The sequence below is a fragment of the Oryctolagus cuniculus genome, chromosome 11 (assembly GCF_051225735.1).
Source record: "Oryctolagus cuniculus isolate XC-2025 breed Fujian yellow rabbit chromosome 11, ASM5122573v1, whole genome shotgun sequence".
Classification (NCBI taxonomy): Eukaryota; Metazoa; Chordata; class Mammalia; order Lagomorpha; family Leporidae; genus Oryctolagus; species Oryctolagus cuniculus.
In genome coordinates, this window is record NC_142877.1 from 119115355 (window position 1) to 119132818 (window position 17464).

General features: G+C 66.8%; 1 protein-coding gene across 8 annotated transcripts in view; it reads left to right on the forward strand.

Annotated features, from left to right (window-relative positions):
• Nucleotides 1–17464, forward strand: part of MPPED1 (metallophosphoesterase domain containing 1) — a 64147-nt gene that overhangs the window by 43984 nt on the left and 2699 nt on the right. For all 8 annotated transcript variants that reach the window (XM_089307700.1, XM_089307699.1, XM_070053021.2 and 5 more), the window contains 2 exons: nt 4908–5133; nt 16434–16549. In XM_089307700.1, the coding sequence (XP_089163826.1) occupies nt 4908–5133; nt 16434–16549 (342 nt within the window). The remainder of the gene's footprint in view (nt 1–4907; nt 5134–16433; nt 16550–17464) is intronic.

Genomic DNA, 17464 nt, shown 5'->3' on the forward strand with positions numbered 1-17464 from the left:
TGAGACATGGTACTCCAGATGCGCCCGGTGTGGCTCGGCCCTGCCCGCGCTGCGACCCTGCCTCCCGCCTGAGTGCCAGGCGAGTGCTCCCAGCAGGTACAGCCCCCGCGTGGGTGTCTGCGGCTCTGCCCAGGCCGTCCTCGCGGCCTCTGACTCCACATCTGCAGGGGACACCGCCTCCCGTGCTCCACTGGCCCGTACCTGGTGTGCCCCGCAGGGGCTGGCGGAGCGCGCCCCCTCCCGGTCGCTCCAGGCCTTGAGCTGCCGCCACCCGAGGAAGCCAGCTGTAGCAGGTGTAGGAGCGCAGGGCTTCCGGGAGCCGGGGAACGCGCCTGGCTCTGTCCCCTCATCTGGGGCGGGCGGGAGGAGCTGCCAAACAGGCAATGCCCAGAGGGCCTCGGTGTTTAGAGAATGCAAGGTTCCGTGGGCTGGGGCCTTGTGGACTAACGGATGTGTCCTGCGGGGAGATGCGGGGTGTGGGCAGGCGGTGCGGCCCCAGGAGGAATCTGCTGGCTCACACAGGCGGCTGTTTCCACTGGAGTCCAAGCCTGCTGCCTGCGGTCCAGAGTCCTGGGGACAGAAGGGGGCACCCGCAGAGCCGCCCCCAGGCTCCGCCCTGCCATGGGACCGCCCCTTTCCCGGGGAGGGGGTCCCGTCTGGCGGGGAGGACCGGGAGTCTTTGGGCGTCACGCAGAGCACTGTGCGTTCCGGTGTCCACCAGGCCCGCAGGGCTGGGAGCAGAGACGGCCGGCCACCCAGACTGGCCTGGCCACACCTCCCTACAGGCTAGCCCCTGCCCTGTGCGTCCTCACTCCCCCAAGGTGTCCACTCTCTGGGTGTGTCCCGCCAAAGCAGGAGGCTGGGGTTTGAGTCTCAGGTCCCTGCTGTCTCGCTGTGGCGGTGCGCGAGCCCCCTCCGCTCCCCGGCCTAGCTCTCTGCCCTGTCCGTGTCCACTGGGCAGCATGGGTTGGGAGGGCGCAGGTCGTGCCCCCGCCGGGCCCCAGCTGTGCCTGTGCAGGGCTGACTGGGGCTGGCGGTGTCACGCCAGGGCTCAGCTCCAGGGGGCAGGGCGAGCTCCCGGCTTGGTGGGCTTGGGATCCTTAGCTGCTGTGGGGGTGACGAGGGGAGGTGGGGAAGGAGGGGTATCTGGGCCCCTCTGCCCCTTCCCTGCCCAGGCACCTGTGCTGCCCACCCCATGGCCAGCCAGAGGCCCCCAAGGACGCCTTCACTTTGGGCCCTGAGCCAGGCTGGGGACGACGTGGCCTGGTTGGTCAGCGCCGTGCAGCTGGCGGTGGCGGTGGCTCCTGTGCTGTGGCGACCGTCAGGCTTGGTCCCTGCTGCCCCAGCCCTGCCTGAGGGAGGGCAGAGGGGAGAGGAGACTCGGAGCTGGCCAAGCTGGACTGGGCGTCTTCCGGCCAGGGGAGGGGCGTCTTGGAGGAAAGGGGGGAGTCCAGGGAGTCAGAGCTGGCTCAGGACACACTGGCGGACGGGCACACGTGTGCACCTGTTGGTCCCCCCCCCCCGCACCCTTGTGTGCGTCTGTGTGTTCCTCCGTCTGGGATGCGCACCCCAGGATGCCGGCTGGGGTCTGGAGATGCCCGTTGCCCTGTCAGTCGCTCATTGACACTGATCGGTGTGACCTGGGCGGGCTGTTCACAGGTGTAACGTGGGGACAGCGGAGGGTCTGTGGGAGACTGGACAGATGCCTGGGGCTGAGGGACGCGGTGCCGGGTGGCCACTGCCTCCATGTTACGTCGCACTGCCTCATTGGGGAGGTGGGATGGCATTTGGGGGTGTCAGCCCGCGGCGGCCCCCTCCTGCCGGGAGCTGCCAGACGCACTGGAGCTGTGCACCTTGGGTAATTTGCTAATTGGCTTCAGGAACGTCCCCGGTCGCAGACGGGGACAGAAACACAGCACAGCTCCTGGAGCCAGATGGGTGGGCGCCGTGAAGAGGAAACTCGGGCCACCCTCCCAGCCCAGCGTGCTTGGGGCGCCCTGTGCTGAGCCGCGGTGGTGCTGCTCCCCCACTGTGGGGCCTGGCCCCGAGCCTCACTGTGCCCAGCTGTGGGGTGCAGACGACAGAGTCTCCTGGGGCAGGGGGGTGTCCCGCAGGCAGTTGCGTTCTCCGGCACACACGCAGTGGTGCCACGGTGGCTCCAGGGAGCGGCCGTGCCCCTGCTCTGTCCTCCACCGCCTCTCCTCCCTGCTGTCACCCGCACGGCCTGAGCGGTGTGGGGAGGCTTCCTGCCCTGGCTCCCCGCACACCTGCGGGGGGCAGAGGTGGGCATGCCACGCACACTAGCATTCCTGTTCCTGGAGCTCGCTCTCCAGGGGACAGGCAGCCCAACTGCACGGCGGAGAGGGGAGGGCTGTGGAGGGCCTGTCCCCAGGGACCAGTGGGGCCACCCCTGGGCCAGGAGCGGGGTCTCTTCCCTTTGTGTTTCTGGGACACTCCTGCAGGGACAAGAAACCTGGACACCTCCCAGCAGTGAGCAGTACCTTCAGCAAAGTGAAGTGGACCTGGTGTGAGACAGCAGGGATAGGTGGAGACTGTGGCAAACTGGCACTTTGATCCCATCCAGAGGGGACGCACATGCTCGGGCCAGGAGGGCTGGACGTTACACTTTATTTTAGACAACAAAGAGTGAAGTTCTATTGGGAATCTCTCAAATGTTTAACACTGGCAACAAATTCAAATTAAAAAATGTGCCAAACAAAATATGTCTATGGGCAAATCTGGTCCAGGGAAGCAGAATTTTAAGATTTATTTTATTTATTTGAAAGTTGCAGAGAGAGGTCTTCCATTGCTGGTTTAGCCCCCAGATGGCCACAACAGCCGGGCTGGGCCAGGCTGAAGCCAGGAGCCAGAAACCCTATGCAGGTCTCCCATGGTGGTGCCGGGGCCCAAGGACTTGGGCCATCTTCTGCTTTCCCAGGATACGTAACAGAGCTGGATTGGAAGTGGGGCAGCCGGGACTCGACTCTGCACCTGTGTGGGTGCCAGGGTCTCAGCTGGTGGCTTTGCCCTCTGCACACCGCGCTGGCTCCTTTGTCCTCTTGACGTGCGGGGTCCTCGGGCCGGCACTGTGGTATAGCGGGTTGTCTGCCTGCAGCGCCGGCCTCCCACGTGGGTGTCCGTCCTGGTCCCGGCGGCTGCTCTTCCAGTCCAGCTCTCTGCTGTGGCCTGGGGAAGCAGTGGAGGATGGCCCGAGTGCTTGGGCCCTGCACCCCCATGGGAGACGCAGAAGAAGCTCCTGGTTCCTGGCTTTGGATCAGCTCAGCTCCAGCCTTTGTGGCCATCTGGGGAGTGAACCAGCGGATGGGAGACCTCTCTCTGTCTCCCCCTCTCTGTCTCAAATAACATAAATAAAATCCACACCCCCCCAAACCTCACGAAGGTTCTGTAGATTTCGGTTGATGTCTCCTGTAACACCCCAGCAGACTCACCAGACGGGCGTTCCCATTCCACAGGGGAGCAAACTGAGGCACGGGGGTGCCGAGTAGCGCAGCTGGCGAGTGGCCGCGTTGGGTGGGGCCCAGGCTTCCCGGGCTCTGTGGCTCGTCTTTGCGAGGGTGCTGTCCAGCTCTGAGACCCCAGCTCTGCCCCTCCCAGCCGCAGGTCTGCAGCACACGCCAGCTCCCAGAGCCTCAGTGGGCACGGCGCCGGCGCCCCGGCTCCTGGCTGCCCCTGCGGGGACCCTCGGGGCTGGGTCTGACGTGTGGTTTACTCTGAGGAAGTCGCCAGAGCCTGGCACAGCCGCTGCCCTGGTGGGTGCGCGTGTGCGCCTGGGCGGCCGCAGTGTCCTCCCGATGACGGGCGCGTGGAACGTCGCCACTTGTTTTTAAAGGTTTTTATTTTTTGGAAAGAGTTATGTAGAGAGCTCAGAGGCAGGTCTTCCATCTGCCAGCTTGTGCCCCAAATGGCTACAGTAGTTGGGGCTGGGCCAGGCCGAAGCCAGGAGCCAGGAGCTTCTTCTGGGTCTCCCATGTGGGTACAGATGCCCAAGCACTTGGGCCATCTTCCACTGCTTTCCCAGGCACATTAGCAGGGAGCCAGATTGGAAGTGGAGCAGCCGGGGCTCGAACCAGCGCCCGTATGGGATGCCAGTGTCGCAGGTGGTGGCTGTACCCGCTATGCCACAGCACCAGCCCCGAATGTCGCCGTTTTCCTCACGGGGTCCCCGGGCTGCTGGGCACCCTCACACACCCCTTGCCTCGGCCACCCACGCTGGGCCTCCAAGTTCACTGTCAGCCTTTAATTTCTAATCCAGATCGCACCAGAGGGGTCATCGCGGTGGCCTGGGCCTGTGGGGCCTGTGGGGTCTGTGGGGTTGAGACTGAGGCTGGTGGGAGGGGCCTGGGCCCGGGGTCAGCCTGGTTCTCGGGCAGGGGAGGGGACAGGGTGGGTGGTGATGACCTAGGCTGAGGCACTGGGTAACCTGGGCCAGCCTGGGGTTGGCCTGTGGGGGTGGGACCTCATTCCCCCCTCCCCCCCAGAGCCCATGGGGAGGGGGCAGTGTCCCTCCTGCTTGGGGCGTCAGCTCGGGGGACCCCAGAGAAGGAGACGCCTGCCATGGAGGAGGAGCTGTGGGGTCTCGGCCCCTCGGTTGGTCAGCTCCCTGGGGTCCGTGCCGAGGTTCAGTTTTGCCTGCGTTTAGACCTGTTTGGGTTCCGAGCTGGCGCCGGGCTGTGCAGGCACTGTGATTCCCACGTAGCACCTGCAGAGAGTTCCAGACCCTCTGGAACGTGGAGGCTGCCAAGGCCGAGAACCAGACGGCGGGGGCCCGGGGCCTTGGGCCGGGGTCCCACGCGGGTCTCCTGCCCTGGACCTTGGCAGGGCCGGGCCGGCCCGGGGGTGGGCGGGCGCCGGGAAGGGCCTGCAGCGCCTGTGTGTGCCGCCCACAGGCAGCCTGCCCTACGAGTACAAGATTGTGATCGCCGGCAACCACGAGCTGACCTTCGACCAGGAGTTCATGGCCGACCTCATCAAGCAGGACTTCTACTACTTCCCGTCCGTGTCGAAGCTGAAGCCTGAGAACTACGAGAACGTGCAGTCGCTGCTGACCAACTGTGTCTACCTGCAGGACTCCGAGGTCACGGTGCGCGGCTTCAGGGTCTATGGCGCCCCCTGGTGAGTGTGCGGGGCGGGGCGGGGCGCGGTGCCGCAGGGGGCTCCGCTGGGGGTTGGTCCCTATGCACCTGCTGCCCCCTGCCCCCGGGGCCCTGGGCTGCCTGGAGGAGACCAGCCCCGAGCCAGAGTGTCCCACTCAGGTGGGCACCGGTGTCCTCCTGCAGGGGCCGACGCCGAGGCCCAGAGCTGGCCAGGACCTGGCTGTAGGTCCCACAGCCGGGGAGGGGCGGGGCTGGGATCCGACGCACCCCTGCTGTGTTATCCTGCAGAGCTAGGGTCTTCCCCGCTGCCTGCCTTCTTTCTCGCTCCCCCTCCCCCGCCGAAACGGGGCGGTGGGGGTGGGGGGTGGTGACGGTTGGAACCTTCAGGGAGGGCTCGAAGCCTGGTTCACCATGAGGGACGGAAGCCGTTTAACTTGTTGTGTGTCGGGGATGCCGGGTGGGCTAAAGTGAGAACGGGGCCTGGCGGTCCCACGTGAGTCACCGTATGTGCAGGGGCCGTGGTGGCGGCGGTGGTGAGGCTGTTGGTGATTGTGGGGTTGATGGTGTGGATGGGGGTGACCGTCATGGTGATGGTGGCGATGGCGGTGATGATAGTGGTGGATGATGGTGATGGTGAGCTTGGTGGTGGTGGTGATCAAGTGGCCGATGGTGTGGGTGGTCATAGTGATGACGGTGGTGGTGGATGGTGATGGTGACGGTGACACTGGTGATGGCAGCAGGTTACTTCCGGGCAGTTTACTCTGAGCCGGGCTGTGGGCTAAAGGCTGTGAAACGTCGTCTCCGATCCTTGCTCGGCCCTGTACGGGCTGACCTCGTGCCCCGGTTCACAAACGGACATGCTGCCTGGCCCTTGCAGGCCCAGCCAGTGGTGGCTGGGGAGGGCCCAGTGCAGGCCGGCGGGGCAGACGTGAGAGGAGGAGCGCAGAGATGCTCGCCAGTGTGGCCTGACCCCAGGAGGCTCCCTGGAGGAGGTGGGGGGACAGGAGCCTGAGGCTGCACTGCCAGCAGGAGGCCGGGGGCCTCTGTGGACACTGGGGACTTTGGGGAGAGCGGCTGCACCACGGCGCAGCTGGCAAATGCCCCGGGCTGCCCTGGTTGCGCTGCACAGTGGCCACCTGGTGTTTGGAGACCGCTGTCCCATCCCGCCACGGCCCCTCATGGAGTGGAGGGGAAGGGGCGGGCGCCAGGCTGCCCTGTGTCCCCTGAGCCCCGGGGCCCCTGCTGTCGGCTCCCAGGACGAGCAGAGCCGAGGCGTCCAGGGGACAGGCCAGGAGGGGCGCGTTCGCAGAGGGGGGCTGGCGTGAGCAGGGGTGTGAGTGAGCTGGAGCCCCCGGGGCGGGGTCTGCCGGGTGAGGGGCTGGGGCGCTCCGTGCCAGGCCTTGGCCTCTGCCTCGTGGTTAGGAGTGTGGCTTCGGGGTTCAAATCCTAGCCCCGTCTGTCAGAGCCGTGCGACCCCCGGGGAGCCACTTGGCCCTCTGTGCCTCTGCCCTCTCCTGCGCCAGTGGGCTGACAGCGCCTCCGGCGGGGGGAGGCCCTGCAGTGCAGCTGAGCCCTGACCGCCCGCTTGCCTTGGGGGACCCGGCCATGCGCGTCCTCGTGTGTCCTGACCTGGCCTCGCCCGGAGCCTGCAATGTGGGACGCGGCGTGGCTGAGAACGAGGGCTGACAGGCGTCACCCAGGCCCTGCCGCCTCCCCCCAGGGCACACGGGTGACCCGAGGGTTGGTGGTGGGCCCAGCAGAGGCCTCCAGTCTCGCTGTCGGCCCTGTGCTCTGAGCGCGAGCCGCCATGGGGTCCCCCTTTCGCCCTGGTGGCTCTCACTATGGGCAGCTCTGGCCTCTCCCCTCCCGGCTGGGCCTTAGACCTGAGTGCAAGGTGCGCTGGGGTTGGTGCTGTGGGCTGAGTGGCAGGTGCTGCCCGCCCCGTGCAGGCCTGGAACTGGCCTCCCGCGGGGCTCCCCCGTGTGGCTCAGGCGCTGGAGGCTGGGAGCAGGTGGCGGCGGGTGAGAGCAGGGCTCGCTGGCTGGACGAGTCCACTGCTCGCCTGCGCCTGCTTCCGTGACGCGAGGCCATCAGTCCTGAGCAGTGCGGGCGGCCACCCTGCCCCCGGGACCCGTGTCCCGCGGCTACTGCGTCCCTCTCAGGTTGGGGCACAGCCACTCCTCCGCTGTGTGCCTGTGGGTCAGTGACACAGCCCCTCTGGCCCCTGTGTGTGGGGGGACAGGACTGCTGGCATAGTGGGGCTGCCCAGGGGACGGTCTGGCCGGGAAGGAGGCCACTGGCTGGTTATGTGGTTATCGGCGTGCTCCTGGGGTGGCGGTGGGGGCAGCTCCATCCCAGCTACACACCAGGGTCTGCCGCTAGCCCATTTCACAGCGGGGCAGGCAGAGGCCCAGGCAGGCATGAGGCTCACCCAGGTTTGCCGCGGGCCGGAGTCATCAGTGCCCTGTCCCAAACGTCTCCCCTGCGCCAGGCCGTGACCCCGGCAGGGCCTGGGGGTGCGTGTGAGGGTGCCGAGCTCCTGCGACTGTAACTCAGTGGTGGAGGGTGAGCGAGTGCCGGCACAGGATGTGGTGTGGACAGACAGGTGTGGTCAGAGCCCCGAGGTGGGGGCTGGGGAGACGTGTGGCTGTGGCAGCAGCAGCTCAGGGGGGCGCCCCCAGGTGTGGGGGCCATGGGCAGCCTGAGGGCTCAGAGTGGGGTGTGGCTTCCGGGGCCCTAGGTAGGGGTCACGGCCTGGGAGGCAGGGCCTGGGCTGGGCTGGGGCGGGATCCCTGGATGCCCCGCCCCAGCCCTCCCCTCCGCCCCACCCCAGGCGGCTTCTTCCTCGTCCCCTGGAAGGAGACTGTGCCGGAGGACTCCACTGGGGTCCGAGCAAGGCGGGGCTTGGACCCTGGCCTCCCTGTGGCTCCCTTCCGGTGGGTTTACAGGCCCCGCCCACTCTGCGGGAGCCAGGGGTGGGGGCTGCAGCCCCCGTGCTCACGCAACGCATTGATCTCTTCATTGGAAGCCGTGGAGCTGTGGGAGCCCGGGCCAGTGGCCAAGGTGACCCCTGTCTCCTGGGTCCTGGGCAGCATCGTCTGTGTTCCTGGCCCACATCCTGCGTGATGGGCGGGCCCCGCACGGCAGTCAGGCCGCAGCCCTGCCACTGAGCGCCCCAGACCCTGGGCAGGCTGACAGGTGGCCGATGAGGGAGGGACACTGCCCTGTGGGGGGCCCCTTGGTGGAGAGGAGCCCTCAGTGCTGGCGTCCCCGGGGGGTGCTCCGAGAAGCCACGCAAGTGGCAGGGGTGGTAAATAGCCCCCAGAAAGCCGCTGACCCGGCCAGCAGCTCTGCCCGGGGTCAGCCGGGCCAGGTGGGGGCCGTGTACCCCAGCTGTCTGCGGGGCTGGGCTGGGGGCACAGCTCTGAGGCACCAGCTGCCCGGGCATATGGCGCCCGTGGCAGGGTTCAGGTGGCACAGCTGCTGTGGTCGGGATTAAACTCAGATGTCTGGGATTTCCCTCCTGCCCCCTGCCCTTAGCATACTGGCTGACACGTGGCACTAGGCGACGTCGTCTATGGCGTAAGTGGCACGGCTGCCCTGCGGGCAGGGGTCGGGGATGGAATCCACTCTAGCTCTGGGGTGACCTCAGGGCAGCTGGGCAGGGTGAGAGGGCCGAGGGGCACGCCTGGTCCCTGTGGCCTTAGCAGGGACAAGAGGCAGGTTCTCACCTGGGCAGCAGGTGCCCGGGGAGGCCGTGTGTGGCCTTAGCTGGTGGGGAGCTGCCCACCGCGAGGGGTGTGCCGGGGAGGGGCCCGGTGTCTGTCACCCTCCCCCTTAGCAGGCACCTCTGCCCGCGGCTGCAGGTCGTGCTGGGAACAGGGACGTGCGGGTCACTGCATGGGCCCCAGAGCACCCAGGCTGGCCGTGGCACTGTGCACGCGCCCCGGCAGGCCGGGATGGGCAGGTGCCCCCAACACAGCTCCCGCCGTCGGCTTTGTGAGCTCTGGAGCTGCGCCTCGGCTTTCCTGGCCCCAGTGTCTGTCCGGGTGGCCCCGAGGCCCCCACAGCCGCAGTCCTGCTCGCTGGGGGGCCCTGCACAGCCCCAGGGGGAGCAGGTCTGGACCCATGGTCCAGGAGCGCAGGCGCCCGCAGCCAGGACACCTCGGCTGCGCAGCCAGCACCAGCTCGGGGCTGCTCGGCGCGTTCTTGTTCCGTCCCCGCGGTGGCTCCCGAGGCCGGAGATGGTTATCAAGTCCAGGCTGAGGGAGCTGGCGGCGGGGAGAGAGGGAGAGCGAGCAAGCCGTCTCACTCGCTGGTCCACTCCCCGTCCAGGAATGCAGCCCGCGTCCCCCGCGTGGGCGGAGGCAGGGGCCAACGCGGCTGCCCCAGGGTCTGCACTGCTGGCGCGGGAGCTGAGCACGGAACTTGGTGCTCCCACGCGGGGTGCGGGTGTCTTCGGGAACCAGCGGCGGCCGAATGTCTGCCTCCCAGCGTTCTTGTGCCTGTCCCTTAGCGTGCAGAGATGCGTGCTGCTGGGTGTGGCTGCACCACACACACACAGACACTGATACACGTACAGCACTCACACTCAGGCTCATGCACACGCACAGACAACATCCACACAGATACACACACATGCAGCACCCACACATGCACACAGATAATGCACACGCACAGTACTCACACTCATGCATGACAGACAACCTTCAGTCATGTGTACTCATAAACAATACATATAGTACTCACGCCTGCTCATACACCTGCCCACACACACACATGCACTCAGATAATACACGCGTGCTCCACACACAGTACTCATTCATCCTGACCGGCGGGGCTGAGGGCCTCCCCCGCTCGCGGCCGCTTGGAGGCCTCTGTGGCCGAGTGCACACGTGTTCCGGCGGGTGCTGTGGCTCTCCCGAGCACCTTGGCAGCTGTGGCACTGCGGAGTCTGCTCCGGCCCCTCCTGGGGCTCCTGCCAATACACATGAGTGCCCCCCCACCCCTCCGTGGCCCTGGCGTCCGTGTGCCCGCCCTCCCTGGGGTCACGGAGGTTTGCTTCCGTGTCGGGATGTTGCATCAGCCAGCAGTGGCCGCGTGGTGGTGTGAGGTAGGGATCCCGTCTGGGGCTGCTCCCGGGGTCACCACTCACCCTCACGGCTCTGCACCGCCACTTCTGTCGCTCCCACGGGCGCCTGCCCGCCCCCCCCCCAATGCTGCTTTGTCCTGCTGGAGCACTGGAGGCCCCCCTGCGGCCGGGGTCCTACACCTCTCTTTTCCACGGACCCAACTCCAGAACATGGGAGGGTGGCCGGCTCATCACGGGCCATGCTTGTTGGAGGGGGGGGAGTGAACAGGGGTGCAAGGCAGGCAGTGGGGCTCAGCGGAAACCCCAGCGTGGCCTGTTCCTCCTGGGTCTGCCCCTCCCAGGCCGCCACCCATGCTCGGCCCCAGCTCCTTCCTCCTCCCCCTTGTGGGTCTCTGCAGTGAGCTCTGGCCTCACCCCCTCCCACCCTCCCAGCACGCCCAGGCCCCCTGGGTGCAGGGCACCAGGCAGGAATGAGGCCCCACCAGGGCCCCTCCCCGGGCGCCAGGAGCGCAGGGCCGGGCAGCCCTCCGTGGTCCCCGGCACGGGGCCTTTGCGGATTGCGGCTCAGAGGCGGGGGCGGGAGAGAGAGGAAGAACTCAGCTGCTGTGAGATCCCAAGTGTTAAAAAAAAAAATCCCATATACATACTGCGTTCATTTATGGGTTTTGGATGCATTTTTTGTTCTCATTTAACTCAAAACGGCCTTGATTTGGAAAAGGAAAAAAACAGGAGTGAGGGAGAGTGAAGTTGGCTCGCAGCTCGTCCATCTGCCTCGGCGCTGCTGCTGTTTGCAGAGAAGGAACCGAGCTGAGACGGCGAACTTGCAGGGGCTGAGGGCCGGGCCGGCACCGGGGCTGGGCCGCAGGGGCCTGGCAGGGGGCTGGGGCCGCCCTGCTGCCCTCCCCGTGCGGGCCGGGTCCTGGGATCCCCGCGGCTGGCTTTTGAAAAAGGCTGACTTTGCGGTCACCCAGAGGCCCCCTGTGGATCTTGTGCGCTGTCCTGTTGACCTGCGGGTTTGTGGGCAGCAGGCTGCGTCTGGGGCATCCTGGGCAGGCTGGCTTTGGGGGTGCCCCTTGCAGGGCTTGTGGGTGCTCCCGGCAGGGGCCCCCCATGTGACATGGCCCAGTGTCACTGACTACCCCTGGCTTGAGGCTGGGGGTCAGGGTCATGCCCTCCCGGGCGGAGCACCCGAGCCCTGTGGTCGAGAGGGGGTGATCTCTCCGGGTGCAGGTGCCCGGGGACTCCCAAGGCCTCCTGTCTGCTGGCCGCCGAGGGGCTCCCTGTGTCCCGCATTCCCATGGGGTCATGACTGCGGCCTCCCCAGCACCCTCAGGCGAGGAGGGGCAGGGTCATTTCCCTCCCGTGTGCAGATGGGGCAGGCGAGGCTTGGTTGTCGCGTGCCTGGGCCAGGGCTCAGCTCTGGGGAGAGCAGCACCAGGCTGCAGCTGGGGCGGACTGGCTGCGTCCGGGGCAGTGGCCCCGTTGGGATCCAGGAGGGGCGGGCCCAGGGAGCCGGAGTTCCTGGCCCTGAGCGAGCAGCGGGGTGGGGGTGCTTCCCTCCCACCTCCAGCCCCAGGGCCACTGTAGTTCTCCCCGCCCAGGACTGCTGGGTGCCCTGCTGAGCCTCAGTCCTCCCGGGGGACAGGGGGCTGTCCCGAGGGACCAGCAGTGTCCTCCATGGAGGGCAGGGGCAGCTCAGGCCCGAGGCCTGGCTATGCTGCTGCTGTCCCTACACACACACAACCGAGCATATGTGTGCACACGTGTGCAGACACCAAACAGCACACATTCACATATACACACTGCATGTGCACGTCCACGACAGAAGCACACGCATGCACACAACACACATGTACACGTGTACACCCTTACAGTAGAGATGCGCACATGTCTAACACATATTCACACACATGCACACATACAGTGCACACACATACATACACGATCACATATCCACACTGACACGTGCAGACGGCGCACATGCATTCACACACATGTTCACAAGTACACATGCACACCCCACGTGTCCACACACGTGTCCACACGCACAGCGTGTCTGCCCGCTCCAGCCCGGTCCGCAGGGCTCTGCTTCGCGTCCCCGTGTTCTCCATGCAGGAGGCTCTCGCACACACGTGCGCTCCTCTTGTGAGATTAATGTGTGAACGCATCGGCTGCCTTCTCCCTGTCGCACAACCCCAGCAAACAAAAGATGAATGGCTCTGCACGCTGGTGGGGGTTAGTTAGGAACAACACGGCCCCCGCTCCCCGGCTCCACCGCTCGCTGGCGCGGCTGTGTGCCCCGCACCGTGTGCGACCCACAGGCTTCTGGGATACCGCGCCCCCTCACAGGCAGCCGTCGGGACGGGGAGCCAGCACCCCCGTGCCCAGCAGCCCGGGGAGATGCAGGCAGAGCTGGGCGGGTGGCAGTGTGGGCTCGTGGGGGGTGGGACGCCCCCAGGAGACAGGAGTCGGCGCAACCCGGTTTGGTCTCGGCGCAGCCCTGAGCTTGCTTGGGGAACCCTGGCGTGGAACTGGGTGGCTGGGGAGGGCCTTGGGGCCTCTGATGGGTTCACCCTCACTGGATACCCTCTCTGGGGGTCCTTGGCCAGGCTCTTCTGTGGCTCAGGGTGGCTGGAAGGCGTCACCCCTGCAGTGTGTGTGTGGGGGGCCAGGGCTGTGCTCGGAGGCAGGGTGCTGGACCAGGCCACGAGGAGGGGGGAGAGGCGCAGCCCCGGCCGTCCCCGCCGTGGGCGGCTGTGGTGCCGTGGGCAACAGCCCAGGCAGGCAGCAGAGGTGGTGGCACTGGGCACCACGGCCTCCCCCCAGGGACTGGAGAGGCAGGGCCGGGCTGCTGGGGGTCAGGCTCCAGCGCAGAGGTGTGAGCGTCCCAGGGTGGGCTCACCTCTGAGGCCTCACCCTCCTGGGCAGCTCAGCTGACGGCCTGGGTTCCTGTGTCCTTGTCCTTGAATAAGGGACAGCCAGGGCTCCAGCCCAGAGGGTGCAGAGAGGAGGGGCTGTGGGTACCCCCACCCTGCCCAGCCTGTCCTGGAGGGCACAGCTGGTCCTGTCATTCACTCATCCATGGACGCCTGAGCCCAGCAGTGGGGGGGGCACCAGGGGTGGCTCCTGGGAAGAGGCAGCCTCTGGGCCCAGCCTAAGTGAAGAACGGGTTGTGGACGCTGAAGGGAGGCCCGGAAGGGTGTTTGAGCCGGCAGGGACCTGGGGGTGGGGCGTGCGGGTCCTGTGTGGGACCACGGGTGAGACACAGGCTCAGGAGGAGCAGGTGGGAGGCCACGGGCTGGAGCGCCCGTCCGCGTCCCTCCTGCTGCCTGGGCGTCCTTGGCCGCTCGATGCTGCTCTTTCCTTGTCTCTGAGACGGGGCCCTGCCGGTGTTGGGGGCGTGTCTTTATCATGGGCCTCGTGTCCTTGTGCACTGCCCCCGGGGTGAGTGGGTGGAGCTGTGCCTGCGTGGGTGTCCCCGTCACATGCCCTCCACGGAGACCCTCCCTCCCCCACCTGTGGAGCACTGGGCTCAGTCCCACCTGGGGCACCACCCTGGCACCCTAGGAGATGGGGTGCAGCAGGGGATGAGTGTACCCCAGGCTGCTCTGTGACCCCTGCCAGGGGACTCGGGGAGGCCTTGCTTCCGGCATCTTCCGCAGGTGCTTCCGGGGGAACCGGGAATGATGGCCAGGGGAGGGCTTAATTGGGCTGGGTTCCCAGCTGCCCTGGGCACCAGGAAGCTGTTAAGGGGTTAACCTCCGAGCGCTCGCATTGTATTCAGCGCTCTGTTAAAGTTTGAATTAATTTTTCCCATGGGTTTGTTCACATTCTAATTTTCAACTAAATGAGACATCTGTTTCAGAAAAGGAAAATTTGCTCCGGTTGTCATGGCAACCATCATTCTGTAAGAAAATTATTCCGACGGTTACTTTAGAGCGGGAAGACGGAGCCGCCTCCCCGGCTCGCTGGGATCCCGCTCCATCCGCTGCCCGGCGTGGTCAGGCGCCCTGGACACGGGGCAGGTGTCAGGGTGCTGGGTCCAGGTGCCACAGGGTGGCTCTCAGGGAACCTGGGTGGGTGTTCGTGGGTCTCTGGTCATGGGTGGGTGGGGGCAGCTGAGTCAGGGCTGATCCCATTGGGAGCAGGATGGAGGGTCTCACTGGATGGGTGGGGTCACCTCACCACCAGCCCTGGGCTGGCTGGGCTCTCCCGAAGGAGGGACCCTCTACTTGACCCATGCCTGCTGGCTGTTCCCACGGACACAGAACAGGGCTGGGGGCCGCCTGCGAGGCCACCCACCCGTGAGGAGGGCCCCAGCCCCAAGACTCCTGTCCCCTGATGCACCTCTGCCCGATCCCCTGGTCCTTGTGCGAGCACTGCCCAGGGTGGCCGGGGCCCTGGGCGTTCACAAGGCACATTCCCCGGGAGCTGTGGGCTGCTCCTCTTGCCTCTACGCCCCCCACCCGCCCTGGGTCAGGCCGTGGGGTACCCCAGGCTCTCCCTGCCCTTGTGGGCTAAGCGCTGGGGGCCTCATCAACCCATACTACAGGGCAGGAGGCTGAGGCTGGGAGACATGAACCTCCACCTTCACCCCCTTCCCAGCCTGCGGGCAGGCGGGCTCGCTATTCTCATGGCCCCACAGGTGTTGGGGAGAATGGAGGTGGGGTCGGCAGGGGGAGCTGCGCCCGACGGCCACAGTGGTGAGGTCAGGCTGTGGGGGACTCTGGGAAGTGGGACGCCCAGGGCTGGTGGGGTCGGGGGTCAAGGTCCTGTGTGTCCTGGAAGCAGGCTGGAGACCACCACCCCCAGAAGTGGGAGCTGGGATGGGCAGAGATGCCCTGGGGCTGGAGCTGGGGGTCCGTGGGGTCTCCCATAGCCTGTGGGATGTGCCCTTACATCCACACACGTGGTCTCTCTCCCAGCGGCTCACGGGAACGAGCAGACGCCTCCTCCCAACACCGGGGAGGGTACGCCCCGCCTTGTCAGTGTTTGATTAGATTGAGAAATGGAGTTGCGTGGGGAAGGCAGCACCGGAACCGCTGATGCGCCGAACCCACTCCGCTCAGCCCGGGGCTCCGAGCATGCTGGGACCAAGAGCTAGAGCTGAGCTGGCGGGGGCTGTCACCAGCTGCAGGCAGGCCTCGTGCTGGGGTCCCTGAACCACCCTGGAAGACCCTTCCCCAGGTGGCAGTCTCGGGAGGGGCCCTGGTGGGGAGGGGGAGTGAGGGCGGCCAGGGTCGTGGCTCCGCCCTCCCTCGTTTCCCCCCAGGTCCTCAGTGTCCCCAGCTGCAGGCTGGAGGGGACACCTTTCCCTGGGGTGGCGGCTGCGTTAGGGCGCGGGGTTCACTCTCGCAGCCCTGGAGGCCAGAAGTTGATGGGAGTCAGGGCCGGGGGTTCCTCTGGCGTGGGCTCCCGAGGGGCCATCGGCATGGTGTCACCTCCCAGCTCCGGGGTTCCCTGGTCGGGGCCATGTCCCTGCAGCCGCTGCCTCCAAGTCCCACAGGGCCCTCTCTCTGCATGTGCCCCCCCCCCCCCCATCGAATGTGGCCTCGCTTTAACCCGATTCCTTCTGCCAAGACCCTATTTGTGAGTGAGGTCGGAGTCGCTGGCGCTAGGGGAACTCATGACTCGGGACGGTAATGGCGCTGGTCTCCGTCCATGTGGGGGCCAGACCTCCCAGTAGGAGGAAGTCCTGGGTGTCGACAGCCTAGCGGGGTCCCTCTTCCCGCTCAGACAGCCCTTCCCTGTGTCCCCGCGTGAGGAAGGGCCTGTTTTATCAAGGTGCTAGGCTTCTCCGGAAGGCACCGCCCACCTCGTGGGCGCTAGATGGCAGCTGTGGTGGGGGTGGGGCTATGAGGTCACACAAGCGTGGCACCTGGGACCACAGAGAGGGTTCTGATGCTTTTCGTGGCACGTGACAGAGACCCCGGCCACGTGGCTTCTCCAGGCCGGCACGGCTGAGAGCCGCGGAGGTGCGGTGGTGTCTGGCGCAGCTCGGTCCAGCCGTCTCCCTGTGAGTGGCTCTCAAGGCCAGACGTCGCTGATCCACACACGGGGGACCCTCTGGACGTCCTCTCCCCTGCCCTCACCGCGGAACCGGCGGTGCTGATCGGTTAGCTCTGGGCCGAGGCGCCGGGAAGGAGGGTTCCCGCTGGCCCCTTCCCGGCCAAGGGCACTCCTGCGGCCACCGAGCTGCTCCCTGACCGCCTGCACTTCTCCCCCAGGCAGCCCTGGTTCTATGGCTGGGGCTTCAACCTCCCGCGGGGACAGGCCCTGCTGGAGAAGTGGAACCTCATCCCTGAGGGCGTGGACGTCCTGGTCACGCACGGCCCGCCGCTGGGTAAGAAGGGCCCTCGCCCCTCCTGTCCTGGGCGCGTGGGTGGGTGGGGGTCCAGACTCGCCAGGGCTGTGGGTCCCCGGTCCCACCGCCTCCCTCCCCCCGGCCACGCCCGCGGCCTGGGGGCTTCCCCGGCTCCATCCCCCGCTTTCCACAGCAGCAGCTCCCAGCTTGCTGGACTTCACCACCCCGAACCCTGCTTTGGCCCGGGCAGTGTCTTCTCCCTGCGAGGACCCCCGTGGCTACCCCAGCCCCAAGTCTTGCCCTTTCTCCTCCACTCTCAGCTGTAGGAGGAAGTCCTGGGGCAGTGGTGAGGCCACGCCTCCCCCGTGGGAGAAGGGCAAACCCCAGCAGTGTAGCCCAGGGCAGCCTCTGCGCCGGGGCTTGACCCAGACCCACGCCATGCCTGCCCCGGCCTCGCAGGAATGGATGAGGGAGGGGGTGCTGCCCGGGGGGCTTCCAGGAGAGGGTCCTCGACCCCCCGCAAGAGGGCAGGGCGCGGGGAGCTCGGCCTGGAGGTTGACGCCCCAAGCCGGGCCGGAAGCTTCCAGTCCCGGCACACTCAACAATAGCTGGGGCCCTGCCACCCCACAGGAGCCCGGATGGAGCTCCCGGCTCAGGCTGCCCCGGCCCGCTGTGGCAGGCATTTGAGGAGGGAACCGGCAGATGGGCGCGCACGCTCTAACAGAGTTAACAGGAATGAGAGCCTGGGACCAGGTGGCACAGCGGGGAAGCGGGGCTGTCGCCTCCACCCCAGCCCCGGCCCAGGGCCCGGCCCAGGTCCCTCCCACACACACAGCCCAGAGCTGGGGGAGCCCCTCGCGCCCTCGCTTCTGGTCTGCAAGGCCCAGGAGCCCCCCAGGAACTGACCGGGGACCCTGCTGGGTGCAGAGGAACCAGAGAGCCTGGGTGACTGGT